At 36.3% G+C, this 17,383-nt stretch overlaps 1 protein-coding gene across 1 annotated transcript in view; it reads left to right on the top strand.

Annotated features, from left to right (window-relative positions):
- The window catches only part of ITGBL1 (integrin subunit beta like 1), a 132,717-nt gene that overhangs the window by 44,712 nt on the left and 70,622 nt on the right, over positions 1-17,383 (top strand). The window contains exons 3-4 of the mRNA XM_061349273.1: positions 14,270-14,416; positions 15,702-15,824. Of these exons, the coding sequence (XP_061205257.1) occupies positions 14,270-14,416; positions 15,702-15,824 (270 nt within the window). The remainder of the gene's footprint in view (positions 1-14,269; positions 14,417-15,701; positions 15,825-17,383) is intronic.

Here is a 17,383-nt window from a genome sequence, read left to right as displayed (position 1 = left end):
CAGCTATTTTCTCACTGTGTCTCTGGGCAAGTATTTTTTTATTTTGCTTTTTAAATTATCTGATGTAAAGAATAAAAAATATAATAATGCGTACCCTGGAAAAGCTCTGCATTACTTTGCCTCTCCCTACTTTGTCTGACTGTGCCTTCTACAGAAATGTCTGACCATATTCACCCACCCAATTTTGGTGGTGTATCTGAGGCATCTAAGTTAGGAGCCTATCTGTCTTCCTATATTGGTTTCCTGACTATGTTGTTACCATCTGCAATGGATCATGAACTATATGTAAAGGTTTCGCAAGAAGCAACTGGAGAAATCATGTTCTAATATATATTTGGTAAAATTGATGAGTTATGGAAAAGATAACAAATTAATTGGAAGATGTTTAGGGGTTTGTAAAGCAAGAAGAAGTTACACCCTGGTATAGACTTTTCCTTTTTTCTTCAGGAAATAAGCACTACTTAAGATCTGTATCAAACCAATCCCCTTGCTGGAGCCATCTCTCTCTCTCCTTTGAGCATAGACAAGCTTAGAGTGATCCAGATTTTGAAATAATCAGAGAACTAAAGTGTATTCTTTTCCATTGAAGGAAGAATTGAGGGGCCTTGTAAAAACTAATAATACTCAGATACCAGGCTAACCTTTTCTTTTATAATTGTCTTTAAATACCTAGAAAAAAGTATTTTTTTTTAATTGTCCTCCACCTCCTTCTCTCTTCCAATCTTCCTGTTTGCAGAGAAGGTGCAATGATTTGTAAAGGAATCCTATTTTGAGTAACTTATTTCTTCATTAATTCTTCTGGTACTCCAATTGCTGAGCCTTCTTTCCGACTCAGTCAAGCTACTGGATTTTCAGAAGACAGGTTGCTACCAATCCAGACCTAACCTTTTTTGAAGAATGAATGCAATTGCAACATATTTTAGCCTTCCATATCTGTTGAGTTAAGGATAAAATCTCCCAAATTCCATCCAGCAAGTTTTTGGAAAGCAAAGTCTATTTTAGTTTCACCGAGGAGCCAGTGCACAACTGGGTAAATTGTCAAGTCTGTACTTTGGAGACTGTGATAACAGGAGGTGCTGCAGGAGGATTGGGTGGACTGTAAATGAAACTGCCAACCTAAGGCATGTTCTAGGAAACAAGATCTGTCTTTATTTTGCTGAAATTCAGGTTCTTCTTAAAGCTTATAAAGAACCCCACAATCTTTGCACAGGTTAAAAGTTCACAAATGTTTAACTTTTCTAAAAACTCAGGGAAAAAAATAGACAGTATTAAGAGATGATTAATGTTCAAAAGCAAGGGAAGAAAAACCTAATACCTAGGAGTATAGTGGGGGCAGAATATAGCCAAAATAAATTTTGAGAAGCATTTGTTTAACATTTGGCACTGCTGAAAAGAGTGGATAAATGTGGGCATGATTTATTGTGCTCAGAATTATATTTCTGTCTAACCCATGCTTTTTATTGGAATTCCAGGGTATGTCCCTCTTATGTGCCTTCAGTGATTGAATATTTTCAGAACTTTCTAAAATGAGATTTTAATGCACCTGTGTTTTCTCCCCCAATAATGGACTATTAAAATTACATGCAATGCTTGGTTTGTTTTTAAACTTTACTGCAAGCTAGCACATGCTTGAATACTCTAGTTTTATACAGCTCTTCTTTTTGTAATTTTCCCCGCATGCTAGCAAAAGCTTTCGAGAAGTTAGTAACTCAATTTCAGGGATTACTAGCTGGTATTTAACAATTTAAATCTATGCTGTGACAAGCTATGGAACTGTTTTTTTCCCATTTGTATTTTCCATGTCAAGTGTGCATCTGGGTTATCTTGAAGAGAGAGGAACCAGATTTCCTACGAGATGCAAGTCTAAAGGAGACCGTTAATGCTATTTATGATCTTGGTTTAGGGATTCATAAATTACTAGAGAACTTCCGTGCTTAACCAAAAGTCCGAAAAATATTTTTCTGATTTAAATCTGAGGAAACTCATTAGCTTTGTTTATGCTTTCTTCTTGAGTTGATGCTGTGAAAAGCACACCCACAAAGAATTTATTTTAAACTAATATTTGTAACAGAAAGTGTAGGAAGAGTATGCAAGTACATCCCTTAATTTATTACATATGTAGAAACACCATTAAATAAAATTGTTACCCATTCCAATTAACTGAGTATAATTATCATGAAGGTATAGAGAATTTATGTTTTGTGAAGCATAAACACAACTTGGATAAATATTAAAAATTAATCGATCATTAACACTAAATGTAATTATTTCAGGTAAGAAAGTATATCTTCTAGGAGATCCTTCATTTGAAAAAAGTCCTTGGATCACCAGTCAGTTGTTCCTTAAACAGTTACTGAGAAGTGATAACTTTGTATCATGCTACTAAATTTCACTTCAGTGTAGTCATTGTGGGAGACTTGTAGTTGTTTTATGAGTATGCGTTCCCTTTCCTCCCCTCTGGCTCACTATGCAAAGGAGACGTAGCATAAATGAATTAGCTTCTAAGTCAATGGTGACTACATAGTCATTGAGCAGGCACAGCAGGCTGCCTAGATCCTGCCTGTGCTGAGGTTCACCAGCATTATGGCCTTCAGACCTCCTACAGAATTTTCTTAGAAGTAAACATTATGGGACATTTCAACTGCCAAGGAAAAGGATGTTCACATAAAACTGTAAGGTGAAAGCAAAGACACACAGGTGGCATCCTCACCAGGCCACATGTGAGCCTGGCCACATATTTCATGTATAGCAAATCAAATGTCACTACTGCTAATCTGAGCTGACCCAGTCCTTAAAGCGAAGTTTGTGGTGTCAGCCTGTGCTCTGCAGTACCAACTGCATTAATTTTGAATGTACAATGTGTATAACATTACTTTACCCCCTAATATCTTCTGGATTTTTTTTTTTCCCCAGTGATTTGACACACTGGTAACTTTTGAAGTCATTTAATACTTAACTGGATATATTTAAGCCATATCATCTTTAGCTAAGTCTTCAGTTTAGTAGCTGAGCTTTTAAGATTTAGCTACAAAGTTCCCATTAATGCTGAATGCCCAGGATTTAGAAGCCCTGACTTAACCGCAGTGAGTGCTTGCTGATGTTACGTGGCTGAGTGCCCCACTAGGGCATCAACAGGAAAGGGGTTGATGGCCTGGGAGGCAAACATGGCCATGGACAGGGTGGAGGCAGCCCTGGGATGCTGGACATGGGCAGGCAGGGCTGGTGGTACCCTCATGTTCCTGACAGGCTCACAAAACTGATCAAGGAAATAAAAACATTGCAGGGGAGAGGAGCCCAGAGCTGTTTACTATATGCATGGTCAATACTGCTTCGTCAGAGCAGACTTTCAAAGCTCCAGGGAATACTGGACTTGGAAGCATGGTGTTTGGCTAGGTGGAGAGGCAGTACCTGTGGCATTACCAACTAGCTCTGTCAGCCCGTGTGTTGGTGCTGATAGCAGTAAAGATAGCAAGGAATGTTTGAAACAGGATTTCACTGGAAATTTCACATTTGTTGAATCCATAAGGAAAAAAATCTTTCCTCAAATTGCTCTTCAAGCAGCTTTTTGAAAGAGATTTCTCAAACAATAGCCACTGCATGTTAGATGTTCAGGTCACTACCATAGGTTATCTGAGACTGGGAGCATTAGGAATCCTTCATCTGTCTTTGGGCTAAGATCCACAACTGGAAACCTTGAGAGCTCCTATACAAACACAGCTACCAATGTTTCCAGACTTCCTATCAGACAGCTGAAGATGCGAAACTGTAGAGGCCTGCAGCTTTTCATGGGTTCCTTTCTCATGCCCATGGGAATCTAGAAGACGATTGACGGTTTGGCTTAAGTAGCTGATGGGCAGGCCTTTGGAGGCACAGCTGTTAATAAATTTATAGTTTTTATTTTTGTTTTTGGTTGGTTTTTTTCTGTGTTTTTTGTTTGGTTTTTAATAATAAATATGCTGCACCATTTGAGGGTGTCCTGGGCTCAGAAGCAGCAGTCATTTTTTCTCCTTCTTAGTAGCTGGTGCAATGCTGTGTTTTCTGACTCTCAGCCTGGGAACAGCGCTGATAACACCGATGTTTTTAGTTGCTGCTCAGTAATGTTTACTCTGACCAAGGACTTTGTGAGTCTCATGCTCTGCCAGGGAGGAGGGGAAGCCGGGAGGAAGCAGAGGCAGGGCACGTAACCCAGACTAGCCAAAGAGGTATCCCATACCACAGCACGTCATGCCCAGTATATAAACTGGGGGCAGTTACCCGGAAGGGTGAGATCACTGCTCGAGTCAGGCTGGGTGTTGGTCAGCAGGTGGCGAGTGATTGTTTTCTCTTCCCTTGTTATTTCCCTTATCATCATTATTATTGGTGGTAGCAGTAGTGGTTTGTGTTATGCCTTAGTTACTGGACTGTTCTTATCTCGACCCATGGGAGTTACATTCTTTTGATTCTCCTCCCTATCCCTCTGGGATTAGGGGGAGAAAGGGGTTGGGGGGGAGTGAGCGAGTGGATGTGTGGTTCTGTGTTACCAGCTGGGCTTAAACCACGACAGAGGATTTTTTTGGGATGGTGGTGGTGAAGCCAAACATCAACTGTTTAATGTCACAGAGAACCAGAAATTCTCTTAAGTCGTTTTGGATCATCACTTTTGGGCTTGTGGATCCCAAAGGTCATGTGTAGCCACAGACCATGGGAGGAGCCAGTGAAAGAAGGGTAAGTGAGCAAGCATTTGTTAGGGGTTAAGCCACCACAGTCCTAGCAACTCAGTTATTTCAGCTCTTGAGCACAGTTACACAAACATGATCCCACTGAGTTTATAAATCTTTCCCACAAGAATGTAGCTTTTAATGTGTCTACAAGTTTTAGTGTCTGCACAGCTAAACGTGAAGCTTCTTTGTATTTTTTCATTCTCTGCAATTTATTTCATGGAAAGGAATTGCTCATGTCTCAGGTGTAATTTTGTTTGATATGTTCATTATTTTCACAAAAGTCTGCACTGGGAAAGTAATATACAGCAAATTGGTCTTCTAGAGAAGCCAGAGAATACTGCTCTGCCTATTAAAAGATCTTCCTACTAAAAAGTTGATTATTTTTGTTCTTAAAAAAAATGAGAAACCATTTGGCTAAAAATGAGTAAGGACCCTTTCACAGAACCACTGAATTATTAACAGAAACCTTGACTCTAGACTGTTTTGATGGATAAAACTAATTTATCTCTGTCTCCCTGAGATATTTATATCATCTGTCTAAACAGCATGAATCACATTTCAAATGATAGCAACTTGTGCCACCTCTGGGGTAACAAACTGGAGCTGTTCCAATTGAGTGTTGCTTTCCTTCATTTTAATCATTCACAATATCTAACTGATTTTTATTACAAATGTTCCGCTTCCACTTTACAGTGAATTTGTATTCATAGCCAAGAGAGAGAAAAGGGGAATGCCACTAATAAGCAATATCTTCCTCCCCCTCGTATTTTCTACCCTTTCAGTGGAGGTAGAGGAAAAGTGAATATTGTCTTTGATTCTTGAAGTACACATATGTATACATAGACGTAACCTTATTTATACTGGTTACTCATACACGGTAATAAAACACATGGGATTTTACATATATAAATGTGGGGTTTATATACCCTCCAAATAAAACACTCAAGCTATGAAAGACAATTTGGTGTCAGAGCACTGTTCAGTACATAAAGGTACTTAAACCATGTATTACCCTTGACATGCATTGCTTCTGGAAACAGTGAAATTTGAGTGGCGTTTTTGAAATTTTCATGCCTTGCACATAACTTTTCTTAAACAATGGCCAAAAAAGAATTCAGAATTGGCCGTGAAAAATTTAGTGTATCAATAATGACTTCTATCGAGTGAGAGCACATTACTTACAGATCGTGTATCCTGATGCAAACTTTAAATGTTTTCTTAAAATATTCTTCTGTGAATGCTAATACGTTTCATCTCCACATTCACTTTAAAATCAGCTTACTTGCAAAACTTGCACTGGGATATGAGTAGAAGGTTTTCAAACTGCTTTTTTGACATTGACTTCAGTGATGGAGAACACACTAAAGTACTAAGTTCCTTATCTCAACATGAAACAAAGAGGTTTTTGCTATAAATAATATTGAAGAGCATTAATAATATAAAATAGGCATAATAATTAGTTGATTTATAACCTGAAAAATAAATAACATCAGCAGTCATGCCCTCACACCCATCTCTTGTATATTTTCTACATTTTAATGTGGGTTCTAACCAAGTTTTTCATTTTAGAGCTCTATTGAATATTTGTTTCCTAAAATATTGTGCTAATCAATCCCTGCAACACATGACACAGCAACTGCATAGGGCTATTATGGTTTTTACTTTATATACTAAGCAAGTTTTCCTTAAGAAGCATATACAGTAGTTTGTTGGGGTTTTTTTCAATCCATACCTCTGTTGGAGTTATGATTTAACAATATTAATGATGTTTTTGTTGTTAAAGTGCATCCAGTAATAACTAAGTTGAGATGATTTGTCACCAGTTTTTGTTTTAATTCGAAGAGTCCATTTCAGATAGACTTAAAGCAGCAGGAGGAATGCAATCACCAAAAACAGCTGAGAGGCAAACTGTGTTACCTTGTGTGCTCATCACAGTGACTCAGTCACTCAGGCAGCCTAAAGGCCAGTGCTGAATGTTCATATCTGTTATTCTGGACTACTTCAAGGTCTGGACACCTTAAATTAACACTAATGAAATGGCTTAACATAAGAACATCTAAGTTCAAAGTTTGGGGATTTTTTAGTATTCTTTTGAGAAATAAATAAGGTTAAGTTTCTGTTCCTCCCTAAAGGCCTCTGTGCTTACTGTGGTTCTTTGAAAATCTCTGATGCAGTTTTTTATCAGGGCTGTGGTTTGCTGATATGGGCCTTCAGTGACAGGACTGGTTTGAAATTTTCAATCATTAGGAGGCTGTTTTCCTTCAAATTTCCCTATCTTTTTTAAGAGCTGTTTCTAAATCCAAATCAGTCCCCTTAACCAATCTGTAGTTTAGCCTCAGAGTATCAGCATACGGAGAGTAACAAGTGATGAGATGTGAAGCAGGAGCCAGTATTTTTGTGAATTCCTCAGCATTGCTGAACCCAATTTCAGTAAGGGCAGAATCCCTAGGGTTTACTGCAAAGGTCTAGAAGACATCTGGTTTTCACTGGAGATAGCACAACATAAACAACCAAGACCCCCCCAGCCTTAAAGGGAAATTAATTTCAAACCTATTGACATAGAAAATAAAAATTATGCAAACATTATTTTATTGGGTTTTTTTTTTCCCCCCAGAAACTGCAACTCCAACAATTCTGAAAAAAAGACTCAGAGTTATGCTTCAGTCGAATGCAACGCATAGTTACTAAGAATTTGACAAATGCAGCTAAACTAATAGGCCATTTTGCTAATCTTAACCTAATGTAATCTGAAATATTTGCATTAGCTTTACATTGGTGTAAAGTTGCAGAATCTACTTCACTAACTACTGAAAAGAAAATCATCCAGTTGGAAAGAACTGTTAAAACATCTTCACTGTGCTGGTCTAGGTTGATAGTGAAGAACAATATTTCATTGTTTTTACTTTCCCAAGATTTTCAACTCTTACAACTCAATCATCGTTCCTATCCATCAGACCGATTTAAAGTGGGAATCCATAACAAGAAGTTCTTCATATTTCTTCAACTATTTCATAAAGTGTTTTTTAGATTTGAAAAGCACTTCATAAATCACTCTGTGGCTGCTAAAAATTAATAGCAATGAGCCCAATTCAATTATCATGCCAGCTGCTGATTTCCTTCTGATGGCTGACTTTATGCTATGGAGAAGAATCCTTATGCTAAAACTCACCTGCCTGTAGGAAATAGATTCCATTACAATTTTAAAATGAGAATTGCCCTCAATTGTATTATATAGAATATTTGGGCTTTAGCTATCAAAAATATGTGACAGCAAGGACATCTGAGTGGATTTTGCCTGGTCAAACAGCCTGGATCTTTGTAGTCCAATGAGAGACTTCTTTTGTAGTGAGAATTACTGTGCTATAACTAGTGCTGCACAACCACATAAATAGCTATTCTACAAAAGGTAGTATCTCCAATAGTGTTGGCTTAATGAACCAATGATTTAAGAGCTTGGTCTTTGCAGTTTAAGAAGCCCGTGATTATAGTTTTACAATTGCCTCTGGACAAGGAGTGTTCTTTTCATCTTACAGAGAAAAGGGGTAAATATAACTTGAAAGATACTATATTTTCTCATTGTTTTGGGGATTTTTTTGTTTGTTTGGTTTTAAAACCAGCTGTCCCTAACCAAACAACATCTAAAAGCTCTCAAACACCAAGAAATTTGTCCTTAACAAAATCTCTATGACAATGTTAATTACCATTACTGGCTTTATAAAAAAAGGAACTTATGCTCTAATCTTGGAGCCCTGGTGATGTTGTCCTGTGCCAGAGGTTATCTAGAAAATGAAAGATCCAAGAGTTGAACCCAGTCACCTTTCTTTCAATTCAAGATCTTAGCCTCAAGATATTTTTTTTCCTAATTTTTCTTTTCTGCTAAGTGTTTCTAAGTAGTCTGCATTTTTGTGCCCCATCAGCACTCAGTCAAAAAGATAATCACAGCACATAGCCGTGCATACATTCACAATATGCTCTTAGGTGGCAAAAGCAAGGTAGCTAACAAAACAAGTCATCTGTTTTGACTGTTTGCATTGCCTATGGAAAGTTTAACCACTAGGATGTAGCAGAGCTTTCAGCCATAATGATCATCAGTATGATATAGAAAAAAATCAACAAAAACTGGTACAAAAGTGGGAAAGATCTTATTCAGTAGGAGGCACAGAAATAGCAATAACACTGCTGAATTCTACAATTTCTGTAGGTATAAAGGAATGAAAACAATGTTCAAATTTCTTTTCCGGTTTACCCAATAATTATGCAAAATAATTGTTCTCATAAACTAATGGAACTCAACCTCTAACTAAGCTTATATCATTCTCCTTTTTTATTCAAAGTGTGTCAGAATATTTAAAACCTGCCATAGATTTTTGTAAATGAAGCAAAAGAAAATGAATAAACAAATGTTTTTTTTGCACACATACAAGTCTAGTGATACACTGAACTTCAAAGTCCCACCAGTTAAGTTTGTGTGTCCTGTTTAATCATTGTATGCTTCCCAGTAGTTTAACGAAGAAAGAAAGCCAACCTCGGAGGACTATTCAGCCCACACAGGGCCTGACTCACCCTACAGAAGTGCCTGTCTCTCATGATGGATTACAGCTGGATTCCAACAAAATTGGGCTTCCAAATTGGTGCCTTGAATGCGTACGGTTCAGATGTGGATTCAGAACTTGTCAGAGATTTTACTTTTGTGTCTTTGCTCTTGGACCTATAGTTATGCAAACATATAGTAGGAAAACATTTTTAGAAAGCACTTAGAATGAAGTGAAGAGCCTAAGAGTTGTGTGGAGACCTCATAGCAGCCTTCCAGTATCTGAAGGGGGCCTATGGGGATGCTGGAAAGGCGCTCTTCATCAGGGACTGTAGTGATAGGACAAGGTTTAAACTTAAATGGGAGAAGTTAGAGTTAGGTATAGGAAGAAGTTCTTAACCCTGAGGGTCGCGAGGCACTGGAATAGCTTGCCCAAAGGAGTAAATGCTCCATCCCTGGCAGTGTTCAGGGCCAGGCTGGACAGTCTTGGGTGACATGGTTTAGTGTGTGATGAACCTGCCCATGGCAGGGGTGTTGTATCTAGATGATCTAAAGGTCCTTTCCAACCCAAATCATTTTGTAATTCTACAAAATGCATGTGATCAGATACAAATGATTGAGGTTTAAATTACATCTTTCAGCTCACGTGTTTTAATTCCTAACCTATTGCAATGTTGTAAGTGGCTAAAATTCTACAGGTGTTTTCCCTTGAAAACTTGACTCATTCTTCTAAGGTTTAGGGGCCCAGTGGTAATTTTCCAGCATAAACTGGACCCATGCCTGTTTTACACTGTGTCTAACATTTCAAATGCATTTCCTGTACCTGCCGTATTGAACAGCTGCATCTCAGGCTTAGTCACACCATCTTTCCAGGGCTGACATGAATATACACTCAGGCTCTTCTTTTTCTTTCCAGCTGGGGAGGCCTTAGCCTATGGTGTCCTTTCCTTGTCCTTGGTGTGTGATCCTATGTTTTGTATTTCAAGATTCAATTCACTTTTATTGCTCAGTCCTTCAGATTCTCAGTCCAGTTCATTCTGTATAATTTTCCATCTTCACCTTTCTACTGAGGGCTTATGGGTTTGTGTCATTGACCAATGATGTTAGCATACCCTGAATTTTTGTATCAGTATCAGTAAAAAACACATTTGGTCCTAAACCCATCCTTTGAAACATCACCTGTAATCTACCAGATTAAAATTCCTTTTGGTCCTAATGTTTCCTTCTCTTAAACAAAGTTGTGATTTTTTTAGTTTTCTTTTTTTTTCCCCTAAGTGGCATTGTGTCAAATACATAAGATCTTTTCAGCTATATTTCCTGTGTTCCTTTTCTTAAATTAGCAGTTACTTATAAGGAGAGATGCTAGATTAATTTGGCATAATGATAATCTATTTTGGGATAAATCTGTTACTTGCTATATTTTTCATTTTTCATTACCTCAGTGTCTCTAGCTATGCAATGCTTCATAATTTGTTTCAAACCCTTGCACAGCTCATGAGGTTATAGTCGCTTATTTTGATATTGTCTGGGTCATGCACATCCCTTTTTCTTAAGAGAAAAAATCATTAGTTTTGTTATTTTTCAGACATTTGATTGCCAGTCTGGTGTATTCATTAAAATACTTTGTTATTCAACTGACCTTTCATGTGTGAATATCGTAAGTACTCTTGAATGCAGATTATGGGGTCTTGCCCTTCTGGTCTAGACAATTCCTTAAAAACAGTTTTATGTCTTTGTTTTGTTCTCATCTTAGATGAGTAATTTTCATTTCCACAGAGTGTATCATTAGCCACACTGCATTTGCTGCTGTAGTCAACATCCCCATATTAATTTTGTTTTGGACTGTCTGTAAATTACCTTTAATCTTAACTGCATTTTGCTGCTTGGTGAAGACACTCTTTTTCTTATTTTCTTTTTATTTGGATGATGAAAGTACATTTTAGTACTTGCATTTTTGCAAGATCTGACCCTGCCTAACATTTTCTGTTCTTGCTTTCTCCATCTATTTTCTGACATCTGATAGTTTTCCTTTCATATTGGTTTAATTTTCCACCCTACAAGCTTTCTGCATACACCAGATATACTCTCTGAGGTGACTGCTCATCTAGTTAGAAATGGAGTGCTTTGTTATAAAAGGTTCTCCAGGTGTTTGAAGCTGCAAGTTTTTCACAGCCCACAGCCACAGACTTTTTCTTTAAGGAATTCTAATACTTCCTTGAGTCCAGCAACTTTAAGACTCAATTGTTTTCTGATTTTATTTTCTGATTTTTTGAAGTAAAAATCTGATTTATTTATGTGTAGCATTTATTCATTTTACAGGCATTTAAAAAAATTAATGAATGTGTCATCACTTACTCTGAGATAGCTCTCTTGATGAACTATTTAGTAGGGTCCTGTAGCTCACTTTTCTCATGTTATGTGTCACATCCTCAGATAACTGTGTCTAACCCTCATTGGTAGAATTGATTTTCTGTGAAGTTACAGTATCACCTCACAGTTCTCACAGCGCTCTTTACTATTTCGTAATATTATTTGCTTTCTAAATCATGCAGAAATGAATATACAATAAAAGGGATCCTACACAAAGCTATCTGAAAGGAATTGAAAACCCTTTGTACCCTCTCTAGTTTGCTTACAGCTTATTTGGTCTACAGTTCATCACATCACTATTTTTGCCATGAAGAAGACCATAACATTGGTACATGTCAGTGTGGGAGATAAGCAAGAAGAAATTACTATGTCAAACTGACATGCAGTTCTACTGCATTATCTACATGACAGGGAAGATACAGTGAGTTATACAAGCTAATGCAGGCAGTTTTATGGCCTTCTACACTCCAATATAGTCTTCTCACACAAATTTTGGGGCAGAATATTCTCATTGCTTTAATATTAAAAAATAATTTAACCAATTGGAAAAATTATGACATCTTAAGAGCATGATCAAGGTCAAAATTATTCATACAATCTTAAAAGTTTATAATGATTAAATTCCTTACAGTTGCTTTCAGTTTCATGGAGGAGAACTTCCATTATTTCTCTCAGTTTAATTTAATTTAATTTTTTTGTGTTTTCGTGTTAAATAAAGCCAAAAAGCTGCTCTGTATGGCTAGTCTCGTGGAAGTCTTTTTTTCATTTTCTTTGAGCAGGCTGTATGAATCTTAACTGAAATTATTTTTTTCCTCTGTGCACCATATGTTAGATTAGTGGATCTCTAACAGAGAGAGGTTGTTGCTGTTGAACCACCAGTACTAAACAGGAGTTCTTCTGCCTTACTCTGTCATTTACAATGGGAATATCAGTCTTCCTTTTATAAGAGCATCTTTTCTTCACTAGCAGACATCAAACTGTTAAATCACAAAAGTGCCTAACATAAAGAATGCAAAGTCATTGTGTTAATAATAGTAAATTCCTTCCTTGAAAGAAAGGAAAACAGGGAGATTGTTATGCTTTGTCTTTAGGTATTTTAGCTACCATTTTCTGGAATGTCTTATGCTGTTGTCTTCAGTGAAGCAGAGTAATGGCAAGATTAGTTTTTATTATATATGTTATATCCAACATTTTTCGTTAGTTTGGGGGGTTTTATAATTGTCCATTACTAACAGAGAGTTATTCAGCAATTTTTAAGGTGGAAACTCCTGTTTTAAAACACAAACTAACATGATTCTGTCATATGGTTTTGAACTACTTTTTTTCAGCTAAAGAATTTTATCTTGTCTTATGACCATCTTGGAAGGCAAAGAAAATTTTACTGAGCAACATAAGATACTCCCTCTTCTCATTAGAATTTTCTATTTGCAATAGCTATTTTAATTTCTTCTTATTGGCATCAGATTAGGCTTGTATTTTCAGGCAGTTGACTCTATGTGCAGGCAACAGATGCATTTAAAATAAACTGCAATAAGATTCTATTTCTGAGATCTAGTGATTGGAAGGGAATCTTCTGTCAATCAGATATACATTCAAGTGGTTTTTTTTAATTAAATATTCTATTTTAAAATATTTGCATTTGTTTTCACATTGCTAACTGAAATTGTAAAGGAATGCTAAAGAATTATGTGATAGAAATTTTCACCTGGAATTTAGTGTGGAACATGATACTTAATGTGCAACATAAATAGTGTAAATTGTCAATTCATTTGCATACTTGGGTATTTTTCAGGAAAGCTAAAGAAGTTTTATAAACAAACTTTCCTTACTTTTATCAGTATTGATGCTATTAGGTATATTACAATTTTTAAGCAATGAGTTATTGAAATGACAGAAGGCTAGCATGACATCACCTAATAGATTGAGCAGCTGCATTGTTCTTTAAGATATTTCACACTTAGCAAATAATCATAAGCAAATATAATCCCACGAGTATCAATATACACTACATTGCCAATATTGTGTCAATGTTTAAAGGCAAAATTCAGTTTTGCAGCAGCAGCCAAGTAGACTTTAAGTGGGTGGGAGAAGGCTGGAAGAACCTGTAGCCAGGGGAGGCTCTGGGAAAAAGGATTTACACCTCTCAGTAGAGGAAGGTGCTACAGCTGCTGCTGCATGAGGAAATTACTGCTTGCTGCTATAGCTGTCCCACTCCTCACTCCTTTTCAGGGTTTGTACTATAATCACTAATCCAGAGTCCTTAGGCTGCAGATTCTAGCTGTTCTTTTCCTACAGTTGGTCAAGGAGCTGAACAGAATCTCTGTGTGTGGAGTTTTGTTGTGTTAATAATAGTAAACAGTAGACAAATATGGAAATGAGAAAGAGATGAAAGTAGTACGAAAGTCCATTGTCCATACAGGATTATTTAGTTCTGTATTCTTTCATAAAATAAATATTCGTATGTATCTATCAAAATTACATACATTAGATTTCAAACTCATGGTGATTCCAGGTGTCTCCTCATATTTAAGATCATATTTATTCATTTCTATTTTTAATTGCATATGAACTATGTTAATCATGTTCATTTAAAACTATAATTGATGAATTAAATTTTAAAAGATGAATTAGAAAATATAAGGACTTGACACACTCTTTCCATTGCTAGGGCATGGGAAGTGCGATTGTGGGAAGTGCAAATGTGATGAAGGCTGGTATGGTGAAGCTTGTCAGTATCCAACTACTTGCAATCTTACACGGAGGAAAAGTAATGAAATGTGCAAGAATTCTCAAGATATCATCTGTTCTGGTGCAGGTAAGAGGTCTTCTGTTGCTTTTGATGGCTTAATGTTCTCCCTGTGTTATTTTGAGAATCACTAATTTCTTTTCTAATTAGGAATTTTCTAGACTGTGTTTCCAAAGACTAAGAAATAACTGCATGTACACTAAAATGCTTAGTTTTCATATAAGCCTATTCCTGTGCGTATGATGTGCACTGATTCAGAATGCCTACTTTAGTACCCTGGTTTATCCATAGCTGTTTTATATTGATGAAACTACAGCTCTTCATGCATTTTGCCCATCAAAAGGTTATAATAAGGGCATTAACACAGAAATGGCAGAAATGGCATTTGCATATACTTTGCCAGGACATTTTTAAGCTGTAAAACAATTATTAAAAACTGTTGTGTAAGATCTGCTGAATCATTTTAATGGAGTATTTACACCTTCACTTTTCTGTTGTGGTATCTCTCTGTTCTCTAAATACCTAAACATCACCTAAACGGATTCTCAAAAATAAGCATGGTTGATTGTGGTCAAAGTACTTACATAAATAAGTTTAAAGTACTTAAACAAGAATGTTAAGACCTGTTTTTCCTCTTTTTTTCCTTCGCTAGAAGTGCCCCAATTCTAACAACTGCTAAGAGTGGCTAAGAGAGGAGTGCTTGTGAGGTCAGGAGATGAGTAAATGCTTTTGGTTTTGCTGGTATTAAACAGGACATGAATTCCAATGAGACTGACTAGGGAGTTTGAGGTAACTTTGATGAGCTGTAGCCATAGATATTTTGTGTTGAAGGGATTGCCTTTCAATGTACCACTGACATTGCCTTTGGGGTCTGAACTCTGTTTAATTGCCAGTAAAGATGGGGAGGGATTACATGAGTTGTTGCAAAAACAGTCTTCTACTGTCACACAGCTAAACATTTATTGTAATTCTTTTCACGAACCAATCAATATCCACCTAAAATGTATCCTTTTTTACTCAACTGCTCCTAATCATTTGTCAGAGCAACTAGGGCATCCTACCTAAACTGAGATTCTCTATATTCTCTATTTTTTCTGACCGTGTAAGTCCTTAATATGTTTATTTATGACTGTTATACATTATTATGCATTATGTTTCAAACTGAAAAATATACAGAAGTATATTTGCAGCTCAGATTGGGCTTTCTGTTGATATGGATTGTTTCTGTGTCTTTATTTATCTGGATGATCTTCAGATGTCAGCCTTCTTGAAAATGAAATGCATACCATCTCTGATAGACTAATGAATCTTTTCATAAACTGCTGTCATTGAGTACTGTCTTAAACATTTCCAGGTACATGTCACTGTGGCAGGTGTAAATGTGCAAACTCAGAAGGAAATGAACTGGTCTATGGTAAATTTTGTGAATGCGATGACAGAGAATGCATAGATGATGAGACAGAAGAGATTTGTACAGGTATGTACTTTAGTGAGTACAAGAAGTGTGGTGAAGATCAATACAGGCTGTTATAAAATCATTTAATTGTGTAGAGCTATGAAATGTCTACTGAATGTATGACTTAAAATACTTGCAAGAATTAAGCTTGCAAATTGTAAGTGGGAATTTCAGGTGCAGAAATGAGCTAAAGCAGGAGTTTAAAGAACAAAGAAATCCTGTGACATCTTCCGCTTCTTGGAAGAGCTGCAAAAAGGATTTTACAATGTAATTCACTAAGGTAATTTGCTTGGTGTGTTTGTCTTTGGCAGAATATAAGAAGTGTTAATGCTTTGTAGTACAGATGAGAGCAAGGTGGAGGACAGAAAAAAAATGAAAGAAAAAAAGAAAATTAGATTACTAGCAATTTTGTCAAGGAAGCAAAAATTTAAAAGAACAAGAATAAATATGGATGAAAACTCAGAAGCAATTCAGCAGACAAAAAGGGAAAAGAATGAACGAAGAAAAATTTGAACTGTGATAGCAAAGGCAAAATAATAAGATGGAGTGAAATCTGCTGATAGATAGAAAAGCAACTGAAATTTAAACTATGCTTTCATTTCATTGTAAGATAGGAACCTGGCAATTTAATATTGTGCAATGCACACCACTTATGGCATTATAAATATTGTTGCTGATGTTACCAGGGAGGCTTGTCCTTAAGATGGAAGTTGCTACAGATATTTTTCAAGCTATACACAAGCATACTGTGTCTGTATGCACAGTGGATGGTTCAGAACTGCTCTTAGACTATTTATACTCTGATAATAGTACTTGCTCTCTGTGTATATGTATATACAGAGAGTGTAAGTGTGTAAAATAGCTTTATCTATATCCATACCCAGAGAACAAAATAAATTCTATATATTTTAGTTCCTTTGAATGCAAAAAGAACTTTTTTGTTGCATAGGATTAGGTAGAGATTTTAAATGAAGGTAAATAAAAATGGTCCTCTGAAGTCCAAATCCAGGAGTAGAGTACAATATTTCCACTAATTGCCTAAAATAAAATTAGTGTAATATAATAATTTTTATGTGCCAATTATGCCATATATATTTATTTGCTTGCAACTGTTGCATAAGGTACCAAATATGGTAAAAGTTCACTGTTTATTTAGTTCCAGTAAATTCTCCTTCTGCTGTTTTTGTCGGGTTTTTTTTTTTCCTCCCACACCTGTGTGGATGCTGGTTTACATTGTTAGGTTTTCCTTAGCTCTTATTTCCCTTTGTTTCATCCAGTGGTACCATATTCCAAAACAGACCAGATTCATCTCTGTAAAAAAGTAGGTTTTAATGTACGCAGATAACTAAGTATTCTGATGCAACAGGACAAAAAATGATGCTAGGTTCAGGTATCTAAGGGATGTGATTCATTAGTACAAAAGCCCTAATACATTATTTAAGGTTTGGAGCATTTTAAAGTAAATATAAACTAATGGTGTGTTGTCTTGGTTAGGTTGTTGTAAGCTGAAAAGCTTATGTAGATAGGCTGTGAGTCTTCGATTTCACATTGCTTTCCAACAAAACTCTACAGGTTGCTGT

The sequence above is a fragment of the Neopsephotus bourkii genome, unplaced genomic scaffold, assembly GCF_033783945.1.
Source record: "Neopsephotus bourkii isolate Nb327-2 ecotype Australia unplaced genomic scaffold, CSIRO-AGI_Nbou_v1 NB_398, whole genome shotgun sequence".
NCBI lineage: Eukaryota > Metazoa > Chordata > Aves > Psittaciformes > Psittacidae > Neopsephotus > Neopsephotus bourkii.
The sequence above is the reverse complement of the archived record's forward strand: the minus strand, read 5'-3'. Positions and strand labels throughout refer to the sequence as shown.